Source organism: Pyrgilauda ruficollis, unplaced genomic scaffold (genome assembly GCF_017590135.1).
Source record: "Pyrgilauda ruficollis isolate IOZ18807 unplaced genomic scaffold, ASM1759013v1 scaffold137, whole genome shotgun sequence".
Taxonomy (NCBI): Eukaryota; Metazoa; Chordata; class Aves; order Passeriformes; family Passeridae; genus Pyrgilauda; species Pyrgilauda ruficollis.
In genome coordinates, this window is record NW_024512210.1 from 699198 (window position 1) to 714714 (window position 15517).

Here is a 15517-nt window from a genome sequence, read left to right on the forward strand (position 1 = left end):
ATTATTTTATGATTCTGTGAACACTATAGGAGACCCAGTATCTAATGGTTTTCCCCAGTTCACTACTGTCCCGAATTCATTCGCAGAACTAAATAGGATGGAATAGCTTAGAGCCAGAATTATTTCAACAGAAAATCTGGATATTTAATTCAAACCAGGTCTTAGAGCACTTCAAACCCTAGACTGTGCATAGACAGAAGAGCAAGCATTCAAACACTGCTGGAATTAATATTTTAACGACTTAAACCACTAAGTAGCATTTATTAACTGAATTTCCTAAGCATATATCTATGCCGCCAAGGTCTGAAAATTTACATCTAGATATTCATCATTTTGGTATTTCACTGGAGTAGTATTGTAATATCTGCAAACTATACCTATATTTAGTTTTATGTATGAAAGTACAACTGTTAATGTATCAATATTAACATTAACATAACATTAACATAAAGCTATCTTATACTAACTGGTATCACCTAGTCCCTAGGAATAATATTCCTAGGAATATTATTATAAAATCAAACCAATGAAACAATATGAATTTTAATAAAGAAGCTAGCAAGTCTTTCCATCCGTTTACAATCTGTTTGTACCCGGGAGATTTTCATTATGAAATTTTACTGTCTCAAGACCTTTACTGGTTTCTTAATATTTAACATTTTCCTCAAAGCTTAATTTATGAAACTGGCTGAATCCATAAAGACACTAGTTCAGACTTCCCCCCCCCCCCCCCCCCCCCAATTTTTTAAAAATTGTAATTGAAGCAGAAATAATCAAAACCACATGTTTTTGAAAATCAATCTACAATCTAGACTGAGATTTTCTTCCCTGGTGTGTGACTACTGCTATTTTACATTTGGCTTTGGCAAAAACAAAGGCATTTTTTCTTTCAATAGATAAAAGCAGAACTTCTCTCCTAGGCACATTTTAATGAATCCAGAATTACTGCTTCTATTTTCATTTATGGAAGGAGAAAACTCTCCAGATCCAACTACTTAAAACCCCTGTTATTGTGCAGGCCTTTCAGAATACCTTCCAGTTTTCTTCTTCCATGAATGAACATTAAATATTCGTGCCTTAATTAAAAGTGTTTCCACTTGATGTCTTGCATTCCATCTTGGTCAGCTCTTCCTTGTCAGGCTGTAGTTTCAGTATTTATGACTTCACAGCGCTTTACATAGCAGCCAATTGGGTATCAAATCACTCCTTTCACAGGGGTAAATACTCTGCAAATTGCTTTACAGAAGGAAACAAAGTATTGCAACACAGCCAATCCACCATGCTCCGTGGTTTACCACGACTGTTTTAATGGTCTCTAGTTTTAAATGGTTGCCACTTGTCAACAAACTGATAACAATTAAAGGCTCTAGTTCTTCAGGCCATTAGTCTAACTTCACTGCTGCAGAGAGAAGAGAAAAATCAGAGACATTTTCCTGAAAGAAAAAAAGAATACTCAGATAAGAAATATTTTTCTATTACTTTGGACTCAACATTTCATCTTGGAATAGAGTGAGCCATACGATACAGAAGAACTAAGTAATCCACTAACCCGTTACTTCAGAGGAATTAAAACGCTGGTAAATAGGGGGAAACTCTTTTAGTTGGATTCCAAACATTTCTTAAAGCAAACTTGTGGTAAAACTACTGATTTTTGATAGGCTTCTGGTTGTACATGTCAAACAAAGTAATAATTCAGGATTTCCAGTACAGCTTCCCTGCCAAACATCACTAACACACACAGGTCCACAAAAAACAAAGGGGGACCTCAGAGCCTTTCACATGAAGAACAAGTGTACACCTCCTTCTGTACACCTAGAAGGATTCCCTGCTTGGTCTTATTTCTTGTGGGGCTGTGGTCTACTGCATTACCCCATAAGAGATTTACAGTCACTTCGGGGGTTGGTAGATCGCTCTTGGTAATAAGTGGCTTGAGCTCTCAAGACAGTAAATCAATGGTTCCAACAATCCTAAGACTACAGTATTAAAAGGATTCCATTGTTCTGCAGAGAACGTCGAGCACTTTGCACACAGGTGCCTGAAAGTAATTGATGGCAGAGATCCTTTCTTAGGTATGCATGCCTGAACTGTATTCAATTCAGGGTCATTCTCAAAATGCCATTGTTTTCTTATGTAATTCACACAAGTTGCCATTGTACATTTGCTATTTGCCAGGGCATGTAATCTGAATCTTGTCAAATTATACTATCCTGATATCTTCTTCCCTGCTCTAAATAATTAAGACTTGAGACTTGCAAGACTTGGAGGGGGTGGGGGAAGAAGATAGATGTGTGTTACAGGGAGACAGGAAGTACAGGAAAATTATGAGTAAGGCACAAGAGTAAAATGGAATTAAAATGTGGGAACAGGCAGTTACAGATGATAAATGTAATAAAAATATGGCTCACACAGTTGTTCCTACCACTGGAAATCCAAAGCTATTAATCAATTTTAGAAATATTATTTTCAGGTGCCTAAAACTTATGAAATGTTAGATACAAAAGGTAATTCTTTAAAAGATAGAGATTTTACAGTACTTAACATTCCTAGCTCACAGGTATTTTAAACAGCACGTTGGAAAAGGAAATACAGCATTGTACAAAAATGAAGACACCGCAGATATATAACAGTTGCCAGCACAATTTTATAGTGTTTCTATGACTATCCGGGGAGAAAATGCACATGCCTCTGTTCTAAGTGTGCTAACCTGTTTCAGTTTCTACTGACTTCACAATAAAGGTAAAAGAAGCATTTTCCCTTTCTTATCTTTGTCAGGCTATGAGGGAAGATAGCCAACTCCAGGCTTCTTAAGTCACTGTCAATGACTTCAGTCAATGTAAAGACTTTTTCCATATTATCACTTGCTAATGAAAGCAACTTTTAACAAGATCTACAATCATGAGGAGGCTGGTAGTTTAAACTTTGCAGGATCTGGTGATATCATCACCTTTGAATCTCTGACTCCATTTTCAGTGAAATACAGCCAGTAAAGTTCTGCTAAGCATCCCTGAACATTTTTTCTAACTGTCATTTACTGAAGAATTGCCAACAGAACAGCTAGTCTCACATTTTTTATTTTATTAAAACAATACCTTAAATCACTTTCTCTACATAACTGACACTTTCCAGTAGCTAGAGTGCCAGGAGGAGAAACTTTGGAGTCAAATGGGCTTTTGTTATGACAGTTTGCTTTGGAAGGAGGGTTATTGATTTCTTCAAAGAAAATATTGCCCCAGGAATCTAAATTAGATGGGTGGTTAGACCTGCCTTTCACAGTTCCTTCCCTAGCCCATCCCTAACATGCTTAAAATTCTCCACAGCAATTGCTTGTGTTAAAATATTCTAAAGAGTTCCTTTCTCAGTGTAGTGTGAGACAATGTGAAGGAGCCCAGGCATGCAGAAACTGGATTGTTTGTGGGGACCCATATCTCTAACCTTAGAGACGCATTGTGCTCTGAAGCTCGTGTCCTCCTGGGGTCTCAAGAGCTGATGGACTCAACAAGTCCATCTGACACAGTATCTTCACCAGCCTTCTCCTAAGTGTTTGCTCGCTGTTATTGAATCATTTCTTCCCCCTCCTCCAAAGCATTGTGGCACTCCTGAGGACAGATTTACCAGCTGCCCTGGATTCAAGTTTCACTCCCACTTTTTAATTTCTTATATAAGAGCCTTTAGAATTTGCATGCAACTACACAGAAATTAAGAAAAAAGAAAAGCTTTTGTGACATTCTTAGACTCAGCATAACCTATACCAACAAAAACAGTTGGCAAGAGACTTGACTCAGATAATGAAAAGGCTGTGTACCCTTCCTCATTCCTGTTCATAGTCACTTACTCTCCCACTATTTCTTCCAGTTGCTTATCTGCATACACTGAGCAAACCCAGGAGGCCAGACAGACAGAAAGGCTGCTTTGTAGGGCTTTTTTTTTACTTTGGGACAATTACCTATTCTTCTGTAAAAATGTTGAAAAAATGTTATAAAAATATTAGAGTCCAGAAAGGGATTTAAACTGCAAGAAGGAATTTCACAATTTCCCCAGTACAACCTCCAATGAAGATATAAGTACAATCTCTCTCTGTTTCCTAGGATTCTGAACAACTATAGAAGCATGTATTAGATATCCATCCCTCCAGGAGAAAGCATACCTTTTTTTTTTTTTTTTTTGCATTGACATTGCCTGAGGAATACCGTCACAAAATTGTATCCAATGTTCAGTGTTAAAAAAATTCTTCTCTTAGCCATTTTTACCTTCTGAGCTCATTATTCCTTCCCTGCTTCTACTTGTTTCCAAAGTTTTCTGATCTTCCACCTGTTTCTACCTCTTCCTGTAAAGACTTTCCTGCTGAAATATTGTTTGTGTCTTCTAAGCATCTACAAAGTTTATTTCCAAAATGTTATCCGTGACAGACATATAAAGAAGAAAAGCACATGGCCAAGTCAGCTTATAAAGAACGTGAGAGTCTGGTCAGCATACAAGTATCTTTCATCTCAAACCATAACTATATTGTGTAAGCATGTTGTTTAAAAATGGTACATCCTTTACCTACAGCAGGAAATGTCTGTACTGTCTGTAGCTATAAATGCATACATGTGTGCACTGGAGGTTATTCTTTTTCAGTGGTATTGCTTATTTCATTTGGAGCACTGAGACACCAGGACATGGACTCATGAAGTCCACTAGGAGGGTCCTCAGCTGTACCTCATGTACCTTCTTCATGTAGATAAGATGATTTTTCTGGCTTGGATTTACAAATGTAAGTAGTTTATTGGCCCTATCCCACAAGGATACTCCTCTGTAGTGATAAGACAGCCTACCAAAAGAGGAAATAAAGATCATTAGCCAAAGCAGAACACTGTGAACCTTAAGAATGTTTCACTTGAAGTGGAAGAATGAAGAGTTGGAATATTTCAGATGAAGGGGGTCAAATCAAATAAATTAGAATACGTTAAACAGTAGACCAAGATGCATCAGAAGTTTCATAGAAGGCACAATTTTTTTTATTTTCTATAATGCATGAAAGCCAATTGTATGAAGACTCTTTTCCACAGTTTCATTTGTAACAATATTTAGAGTTAACCAATAACTAGACCAAACTAAAACTAAAAAAGCAATTTCCTTCTCCAAAAGCCCAAAACACTAGGCACTTCCTCATGCATTTGGGATATTTATGAGATTTAACACACAATAGTTCATGTTACAGAATACCTTGTACATAACATGAACATCAAGCCCCAGAAAATCTGCAAAAATCTCCTAATACAAAATGCTTCTCCCAGTCATATAACATCATGAACTGAAACTTGTTTTTTACAAAAACCCTGAAATTCCACACAAATGAAACAAAACAAATCTAAAAAACCCCCGAAAACAAAAGCCCAAATAAACACTAAACTACTAATGCTATTCTAATTCAAGAGAAAGCATTCTCATATACCTTTATCCCCAGGTACTAATTGCAATTCCTAGAACACTTTCTGCTGACCCAATTGTCTATCATCCATCGGTAAAATAACTCCCAATCCCTGTAGCCATGGAGAAGTGAGCTTGCATGTGCAAGAACAGCTCCTCCTCTGCTGAAAAACCCACAGCAAAACCAGCACTTTCACTCCACTACAACTGACCTGTTTCAGGTAGTAAAGAAACCCAAGGACAGACGTTCTATATTTTCTTTCTCAGTTCTTTTCTGTCTGCTTTTTGAATATGTAAACTTTCTTTGATGCAGCACAGGACTTTTGCAATTCAAAAACTTCTCATAGATTTCTGGCCTACTTTCCAGAACCCTTGACACACCAAGGCAGACAGAAGGCTGAAAAGCTAATTTTTTCAGTTCCCTTTCTCACAAACTTACATCAACACCTTCAGGATGTCTTCATTAAGACGGTGTTGAACAGTGAGTGTACATTCTTGCTTTTCTGTGACTGGTGGGGAAAGCAGAGACATTCATAGGCTCTCAGGGGAATACAGCAGCTATCCATTGCTTCTTCAGAAACTATGTCCAGAGAAGTATAGAATCAAAAATACAAATGTGAAGAGAGAAACAAACAAAGCTTGAGAGCTTTGGGGAAGAGAAGTGATGGAGTGATGATAGGCATGATCAGCTAATAAGTGACATGCTCTGTGTAGCTGTGAAAGAAGTACAAAGAATTTAAAAACAATCAGCACCACTCAGCTCTTGACAGTAAGTGCTTTATCAAGAGTTTATATCAAGGACTTCATGGTAAAATGGCTCATATTAATCTCAACTAATCTCAATCCAGGCCATTGCAATTTAAATATAGTACAATCTAACTGTCCTGTTCTTGGGTTCAGTGGCTTTAGACACAAACTGATATGGCTGTGCACCACTAATATTACACTCTACAACTGGGCCACATGTACAGAACAGCAAAGCCTAAATAGCACAAGGCCTTAATAACTATACTTACTTAGAAGACTATCTCAAAAAGAAGGTTCAAACAAGCAGTCTGTTTATTACTTTGTTCAGCACCATTTTATAGGCACTCAGTGTTGTGAGCTGTTTCCTGTATATGGTTTCCCCAGCTTTCTAATTGCTATAACTCATCAATAGAAGTCAATTAAAACATAATTGTCTGTTATGTAATCTAGGTGATGCAGCAACTGTCTGAAGACAAACTATTTGCATAGTGTAGTCAAACAGGATCAGATAAAGGTATTTAGTTATATATCTACGGTTAATCAAGTAAAAGCCAAGATGCAAATACTGCTGGAAAATTATGTACAATATCACCCCAACTTGTAACATACTACTCCTTTTTAAAATACTTTTTTTGGGTTTGGATTTTCCATCCAGGTCTTACTATGCTTCTCTTATGTGCTAGACAGAATATACCTAAGTATACCTTTTTACATATTTCATTCTCTGTGGCATGAAAAATCTATGGAATGTGACTCTGGTATACCAAATTAGTATTAACAATACAAGTCCAGCAAAGTCTTCAGTACGATTTTCAACTGACCTTCTGAGATGAGATTGATTATAGAAAAGATTTATTTTAAATGAAAATGGCATTTATAGTGTCAGCCGAAGTGGAGGTGTGTTTTTAGATCCAAAGGCAAAAGGTCTGAAAGTAATAGCATCAATCAAGTAAAATACATTCTAATTAAACAGTGACTTTTCTCGTTCAGCAAACTGCATTATTGATACAAGATCGCTTTTGCAAAAAGTCACAAAGCTCAGAACACAAGAGCTGGAGCATTCATATAAATTCATTTAAACTACACTGATGTTAAGCTAAGTCCTGACTTTTCACTTATTCCAATTTCTTGAAGAAAATTCTGGGTGCTCTAAAGCTTGTATTTTCTTCAGCTACATCAGATGGACTGATAATATGTGTTACCCTTCTCTAAAAACGATGCTCTTTCACTAATCCAGCAATGTACTTCAAAGCAGAGAGCGCTAAGTTCATATGTGCAGTTTGCACTGGTTATTTTTGATGATACCAACTGATATAGCTAATAACCACAGGCAGGAGAAAAACATATCATAAAGTGCAATAGATATTGTGTAAGCAGGAAGGCCCGATTTCTGTTTCACTTTTGCAAAAAAGCTTTTTCCTGGGAGCAAGAGGAATACAAGGTCTCAAGGAATTGAAAGGGTTTATAAGAAGTCAGATGCAGAAGCCATAGTCGTGGGCGGTGAAAATGAACCAGGTAACCCCTCGAGGCTGGTGAAAATCACACTGCTAAGCACCGTGTAGGGCAGTATTATGAAATCAGGACAGAGTACAGTAAACCCCCAGAAAACGGGTCAGCGGACCTATGATAAGCTTTCTTCATTTACGTTGGGTGGGAGAAGGGCAAGGGGGAAGGGAAAGGGAGAGGACACGTATTAATATGTAACCTCAGACTCACCGATTTTGGCCAAGCTGGCCACAAGTATCCAGAGTGCAATGATATACGGCTCCTTGACGTGATCCCATTTGAAAGAGACGATGGCAAAGCTTTGGTTGCTATTTTTAGGGCTTTCCGAACTTCTCTGTCCCAGCGCCGCTGGGAGAGCCATCAGCCCCAGGAGGAGCGCCACTCCAGATACCTGCCTCATCTTCAAGCCACACAACAAAATCCTGCTTCCCCTTCCCGGAGAGATCCCGCCTCTTCGGAGGTCCTTGGGGGCGAGGTCCTTGTCCTTTGGCGGAGACGCGCCCGACGGCTCAGGACGGCGGGACAGCGGCGCGCGCGGCCGGCGGCGGCAGGGTCCCCTCCTGTCCCGTCCCGCACCGCCTGCCCCAGGCGTCGCCTCACGCGGCGTGGCAAAGGATGGGTCAGGGGCTCCGTGCACAAGCAGATGCTTTGAGCTGGGGTCCCGCTGCTCGCCCGCACCTGCCTTTATCAGGCTGTTCCCGATCGGGGGGAGGCGGAGCCTCCCGCCGCTCCCGCAGAGGCTGCCGTGCGGGGACGGCGATGCCCTGACTGACAGAGCGCCCGGGGGTCGGCGGGCAGCTCCGCTCCGCTCGGCCGCGGGGCCGGCCGCAGGCTCTGGGCTGTGTCCGTGCGGCCGAGGGCAGCTGGTCAGCGAACAGCAGCGGCTCGGAGCTGCTGGCGCTCGGAGCCGGCGCTGGGACGCTCCCGCGGGCATGTCCTAGGGGAGCCCGGGGTGCGCGCCCATACCGGAGCGGGTGCGCGGGACATCCACCGGTCTCCGTTCGGGCGCTTTGGATGCTTTTGTATCAGCCTCCCTCCCTGAGCCTCACTCTCCCGACAGGCTGTCACAGAGGAAACGCACTCTTTTCCGCTTCTTAGCCTCGAGTCCCTTTCTGAGCTCGATCTAGCTCAGCGAGGGCACAGCAGCATGTTTCTCAGACCAGCTTTTCCTTCTGTCCACCAGAGAGCACCTCTTCCCACGGTGCTCGGGGAAAGGACAGCAGCATGCAACATTCAGCTTTCCGCATAGGTCTGCTTGCAGTTGCTTGTTAAGATGTGCTGTATTAAAAAAGCTATCTGGCTTTTTTCTTCTTCTTCTTTTTTTCTTTTTTTTTTTAATGCTTACACCGTAAGACCTTTTAGGAGGTTCTACTCTCCCCCTAAAGCCTGTTTTCCTGCTGATAACATTTGCCTGCTATCCTGCGTGGTCCACGACATCACGGGACCATGGTGCTGCAGGCAGAAGGACCCATGATAATCATCACCTTGCACCTCATCATCCTTGTAAAAGGACAACAAAACATCTTGTTCCTGACGGGTAGAGCTGAGGGCGCCCTTCCACAAACCCCCACAACGGCAGCAGCAACTCCTCTCCGCTCTTGTGTGCTCCAAAACAATCTGTGTGCAGTCTGCTCCTTCTGTGACTCTCTGTGTTTGTTTTCCTAACATAACAGCTGGTTTTATCAGAGGTAAAAAATGAACAGGACTCCTTTAACTCCTTTAAAATTATTGGAAGACAGAGAAATTATTTTTATTATTTCAATCACTAAAGAGAAAACCTACATACTTTTTCATAGTCATCTGTCCTGCACAGACACTCCATAAATAAATTAGCTAGTTAATTAAATCTATACATTTCCATGGAATGTTATTGTCATTATTACCTCAAAGCAAGTGCAGGCCCCAAATTGGACCAACTGTCTTCAAGCAATGAACATCTTGGGGACTTTCTTTCCTTCTTCATTATTTATGTGAAAGGAAATTATGTGGCAAGTTTTCTAAGTGGGAGCAAATCTGAAGACAGAATTGGCAACTCTTTTTAGAAAGCATGACAGATAGCAAAATATCTCCTTCACATTCAGTAAATGTTGTAGACAAAGACCTGAAGAATTCTTCAGTGTCTAACAACAAATTCTATCTACATTTCTTTATCTTTTTCAGAGCATGACTTGGGCACCCAAATGTTGTTTGCTCCTAAGTTTTGTGACTGTTGTACAAGTGGCTGTAGCCAATGCCTAAGTAACATTTTTGTGGATAGCCAGTTGAGAGAGAAAACTGTAGCTGGAAGTAGGTAGCTGCTGATCGTCTGTGTAACTTGTTGCTGAGCCCCGTGGAGAGTATTAGTTCCTAGTCATTAACATGAATTCTGTTTGCTGCTGTTAGGAGAACCACAAACTTCAGTAGAGACAAGCTGTCAGCAGTGTTTTTACTATCACAACTTATTCCAAGTATCTTCATACCACAATTAAACATTTCAGCTGCAGCTAATAAAAGGGCACCAGTGTTCCATCTTATATTCATGATTCTTCCCAAATCTAGTTCCAAAAAATGCTGACAGATTAGAAAAAATCTTTCTATTGAAAGTGCTGAAGCTAGCCATGTTGTCCAGATGGTTATTATTAAATGTGTCATAGACCAAGATTACCTGCAGCAGAGCTAGAAAAATGAGAAAGCCTTCTCCAGTGGATCTTCTCTAGAGATAAGCAAAGGCTTGGAGGAGCAGCAGTTGAGATCATGCCTCTGATTGCCTGTAGGCAATGTTCTACCCATGTCAACAGTAACCAAAGTTACATGCCAATTCTGAGTTTGCTGATGGAGGAAACCAGTATTAAGGAAAAAAAGTTGTCAGCACCATGTTCTAAAAACAAGGTCTAAAACACTGTTAAAATGCTAACACTGTATTTCTTTTAAACAACAAGAAGTTAATAGTTAAAAGTGTACTTGTGACTGCTTACGGAATTTTTTTAAGTTGGCAGGGTATCAAATGATAGATATCAGGGAATTATTGTGTGATTCATTAATATTTCAGCAGGACACAGAGAGGACAGAGGAGGGGACTGACAATCACGAATTTCCTATAGGTACACCAATACCTGTACAATAAACCAAGAATCCACTGAGTATACATGAGCTCATGTACAAAATATGTAGTTGTACAAGAATACATTTGCATATATGTATTTATTATCAGAGTCCATTTTCTTGTGTGTTCTTTATGGAAGCCCTTACATAGTTTCCAATAACTTGACTCTGTATCAGTAACAAAAAACATTGGTTGAGTACTGTGCTTGCAATAAAGATATCATATCACACAACAACCGATACTTCCTGACTTCCAGAAAGATTGCACAAGGAAAATTTCTACTTACTGAAAAAATAATGGTGTTGTGTCCTGAGCCTTCTTTTCTTTTTTTTCTTTTTTTTTTGTTTGGCAAGTGACTGAACTCCAGCATTGTCATTTCTGGAAATATTGTGTACATAATGGCTGAAAGAAAAGAATTATGAATATCTTACTATAAGTGTTATACCTTTCACATGACCTGTGTCCTGTAAAGATTTTTTCAAAGATTTTTTTTCATTGTCCTGACAATTTTTTCAAAGCTGAGGTAAAAGACAATTTCAGTTAAAAAAAAATCCCTAAAATTGCATCAGTTTTCTCCAGAAAGGACTCACAGTATTTCAGTTATGCTAATTTAGATGCTACAATTAACTTTTTTTACAATTTTTTTTACAAAAATTTTTACATTAATTTTACAATTAATTTTTTTACAATTAATTAGAAGCTACAATTAACTTTTAATATTAGCATTTGCCAAAAATCTGTTTAAGGTGATATGAAATTAAGAAGCACATGCCAGTCAATCTGAGAAATCTCATGAAAGGAAAAATAAATTCATAAATAGCAAATATTTGACAAGTGAAGCATGAAAAATCTCCTGATGCAACATAAACCAAGATAAATCACTTATTATCACTACTGCCTTTCCTCAAGAAAATGCACTTTTTAATATTAATGTCTATTAAATGCATAAGCAGGTTAAGATTTGAATGTAATGTAGTTCCAGTATATATTTTATGCCATAATGCCAACTGTATACAAAGTTAAATAGAACAGTAATTACTGTGAATGGCATTGTACCAATAAAAGTGTACAATTTGGTGAAAATTAATGCAGATGAATGCAGAACCACACAAATTTGTAGTGAGTTTACTTGATTCAACAGCTGACATTTTGTCAACCAGTCTCCAAGTGAAATGAGTGCCACTGTGAAGTTTATGCTGCAAGGAGCTGGAAAAATACCACTGGACTAAGTGATGTTGCAGAGCACCGTGTTACAACATTATAAATATGAACCTCTGAAATTACATTAGAAAGTATATTAATTCAGCCTACACACATTACTACCAGTTAAGGTGAATAAGATGAAGGCTAGGGTGAGAATGAATTAATCAGACAGGTAGTTGGAAATAGATTTGGCTGGGAAATAGGGTGGAAGAGGAAATTTGCTGAATTCTTCATGACTCTTTTCTTGCTTAAGGATAGCAAGTGAAGGGGATTCTTACCAGAACCTTCATTTTTAGTCTCAAATATTTTTGAAATTGGAAGATATTTTAGGCAGATTGTGAGATTGTGTGTGTGTGTGTGTGTGTGTGTGTGTGTGTGTTATTGTTATTACTGTTTTTAATGAACCCCCACATTTATATTAGATTAGAAGATAATCTAGTAGGAGTGGGACAGTATGAATGACAAACTGACACAGCCTAGGACCTTCACTAAGGAGAGTCCCCTCCATAAGGCATTATATCTGTGTGAGCTTTCAGTGACATGTACAGTGAAAAGGGAATGGGACAGAAAAAGAAGTTCTTACATATCACCAGACACCTGATACTTTTTATCATCTATGTTCAGGAAAAAAACTCCAAGTATTTTTATAAAATGCCGTGTGTATTAAAAGTACTCTTTATTTCAGTTCCAATTTCAAAGAAAATTCTTCTATTTTTTATGAGGAGTCTTCTAGGCTTGCTATTAGTCAAAGATGGCCACAGAGATTTCCACCTGTGACAGTCTGCATCTTCCACACTTTGTCTTGTACTCACCTCATTCCCATGTTACTGGCATCCCACTCGTATTTCTCTGTTCTTTGTTCTCCATGTCTCCGCAGTCTTTCCTTTTCATGCATACCTTCTGTCAACACTCACCAAAAATCCCTAATAGTGAGATCTAAGGAACACTCAAAATGCAATTTGTGTATGATGTTTCAGCCCAATACTTAAGATATGATTCTCTCTCTATCCGTTCCAATTCAGCTTTATCATTTTTCACCACATATACTCCTTCTGGGTACTCACATCAACCTGACCAACACAAATGTTTATACTAGACACAAGACACAAGTGATTGCTCTAGCCATAATGAGATTGTATTTGCTGATCTTTAAAAACCTTCATTCTGTTTTATGCTAAAAAAGCTGGGGGAAGGCTGGGACAGAAATGATATCCACAGATTTCAGAGATCCAGTGGGGGAAAAGGAAAATAAAGGTGCGTCTCAGCATTGTTTCTATGTACAGGTATTCAGCTTCCTGTAGCTTAACCTGAGAGGAAAAACAAAACAGATTAATTTCTTAGGAAAACTAGAAAGACTCTTAAATAACAAAGGCAGCTAAGTAGATCATTTCAGCAGGATAATTTTACACTTCTTTCTTATGTTTATAAGTAGGCTCTGATGTTTTTTGGTCTTAATTTTTGGCTGATCTACAGAGAGGCAATCTTTCCTTGTCTTGATTCTCCATATTCCTTGCCTCTGTGAAATCCATCATTCACGCTTCCCCTGCCTAATGTGTGCACGTTGATGTGAAAAAGTTCAGCTGATTTCATTTCACCTAAAGCTGTTCCAGATTCAATACATCATCCCCAGTGCTCCTGTTTCGGCAGGCACATAGATTGATTGCTCAACATCACCTGTGACACCTGCAGGTGGAGACACCCGCAGGTGGAGACACCCTGCCAGAGTGTCCTGCTGTCCCTGCCCTCCATGAATTACATGCTGAGATCTGCTCATCTGGCAGCAGCCGCTGCCCTGCAGTCATTCATGCTTGTTTCAACTGCTAGGCCATGGGGTGGGCGTATAGGCAGTTTAACCAGTATGTGAAAACCAGCCACATGAATAAACTTACCTCCTTCTTGCAATCCAAAGCTAATTCCAGCAGAAGGTGGTCTGCCTGGGCTTGAGGGCACTCAGTAACCTGTGAGGACAGGGCTTCCTTAAGCATCTTGGATCTGATGATAGTTTAAAGCTATTCCTACCTTTAGTATGCTTCCCAATGTCAAAATGCCCAACCTAAGCCTCCCCTCTTTCAATGTACATAAAGGAATTTTCCTCTAAAATATTTCTAAATCTCAAGGCAGTTGAGATTTTGTGAGTGAAAAATTTCATGTTTTTTCTTTATCTAAATTATGATAAATGGAAAAGTGAACCTTGAGTGAGGAGCAGCAATAATCTTGTAACAATTAGCAATTCCTTTGAACTTAAATCACATAAACCAAAGAGTCAAATAACTAAATTAATTATGATGCCAAACCCCCCCCCCCCCCCCAAAATTGCCAACACAATTTATGGCTTAAGGTATTGATTATGTCAATTTTATCAATAAAAAAGACAGAAATGGCAGGCAGTACTACTTTGTTGTTGACATGGTCTTTAAAACCTGTTGCTATTTAAGAACAATGCATTAGATGTAGTGCAGATTTTTGTTAGTTAATTCCAGTTTACTAAAATCCAAACATTTAAGTGGAACATACATATTTTTATGAATCTTTCCTTTGGAAGTCTTCACATGATCAGAATGGTATTCCTGGCTAAAGTCACAGAGAAAGGAGAAACTTCAGAACTAACATCAAGAATCTGCGTAGTTTAGTTCAAAGACATAACCTTGAATTTCATGTCTTTCAAGTGAATGTCCTGTTGACGACTCAGAAGATTTTAACATGGTTCTAATTTTATTTTATTCTGCACCAAAGCAAAAGGAATTGCTAAAACTTCCAATTTTTGAGGGAAAAAAAAAAAGAAAGATAACAACTTTTCCTCCAGTTTGGGTTATTAAAAACAGTTATTGTTACACGAATCTTCACTAAAAGTTACAATCAATTTGGAGAAGTTTGCAGGTGTTATTTCAAATATCAATTTAGAAGGAATGCTGTTCTTTTGCAGTCCACTGGGCAATAGTGGAGCAGAATGAGAAGAGACAGTCTGTTGCTACTGGTGTAAAAAGTGACAGAGATTCTTTTAAGTCGAAGGGCACTCGATTTTGAGTTGAGTGAATCTGAACTGGATTGCTGCTTATCTAACTGAAGTTCCAAAGGCCACAAGGTGCAGAGTATACATAGCATGCACTTCCACATTACCAAAATAGCAGCCATAAACTAACTGACTAAGGTCAGTAAATGGGTAAGTAAACAAACAGGAAGAGGGATGTTGTCCAAATATGCAAAATAATTTGACATTATTATATTTTATAATTAACTACATCACTCTGCTATGACAAATTTTTTGGCATCTGGAAGCCTTGATTAGAAATATTATTAGTGAATTTTCAAGAATACTATTTAGAATCAAAACATGATAACTTTAAAGTGAAAACAAGAAAGGAAATTATGAGAATGTTGCTCTCATGAAACTGCACAAAAAAATTAGGCAGTGGATCCAGGCTTTGTCAGACTAATGTATTTTAAACAGCTGTTTTCTACAAAGTCTCACTATTGGAAATACAAAAAAAAAAAAAAAATTAAGCTGAACAGTTGCAGAGAAGAAGTATTAATTTCATCTCCTACATGAAAATAAGAATCCACATAGTAAAA

The 15517-nt window shown here is 38.7% G+C and overlaps 1 protein-coding gene across 1 annotated transcript in view; it reads right to left on the reverse strand.

Moving 5' to 3' along the window:
• Window positions 1-8062, reverse strand: part of SLC9A3 (solute carrier family 9 member A3) — a 49551-nt gene extending 41489 nt beyond the window's left edge. Inside the window, exon 1 of the mRNA XM_041459515.1 lies at window positions 7873-8062. Within this exon, the coding sequence (XP_041315449.1) occupies window positions 7873-8062 (190 nt within the window). The remainder of the gene's footprint in view (window positions 1-7872) is intronic.
• Window positions 8063-15517: the final 7455 nt, after the last annotated feature.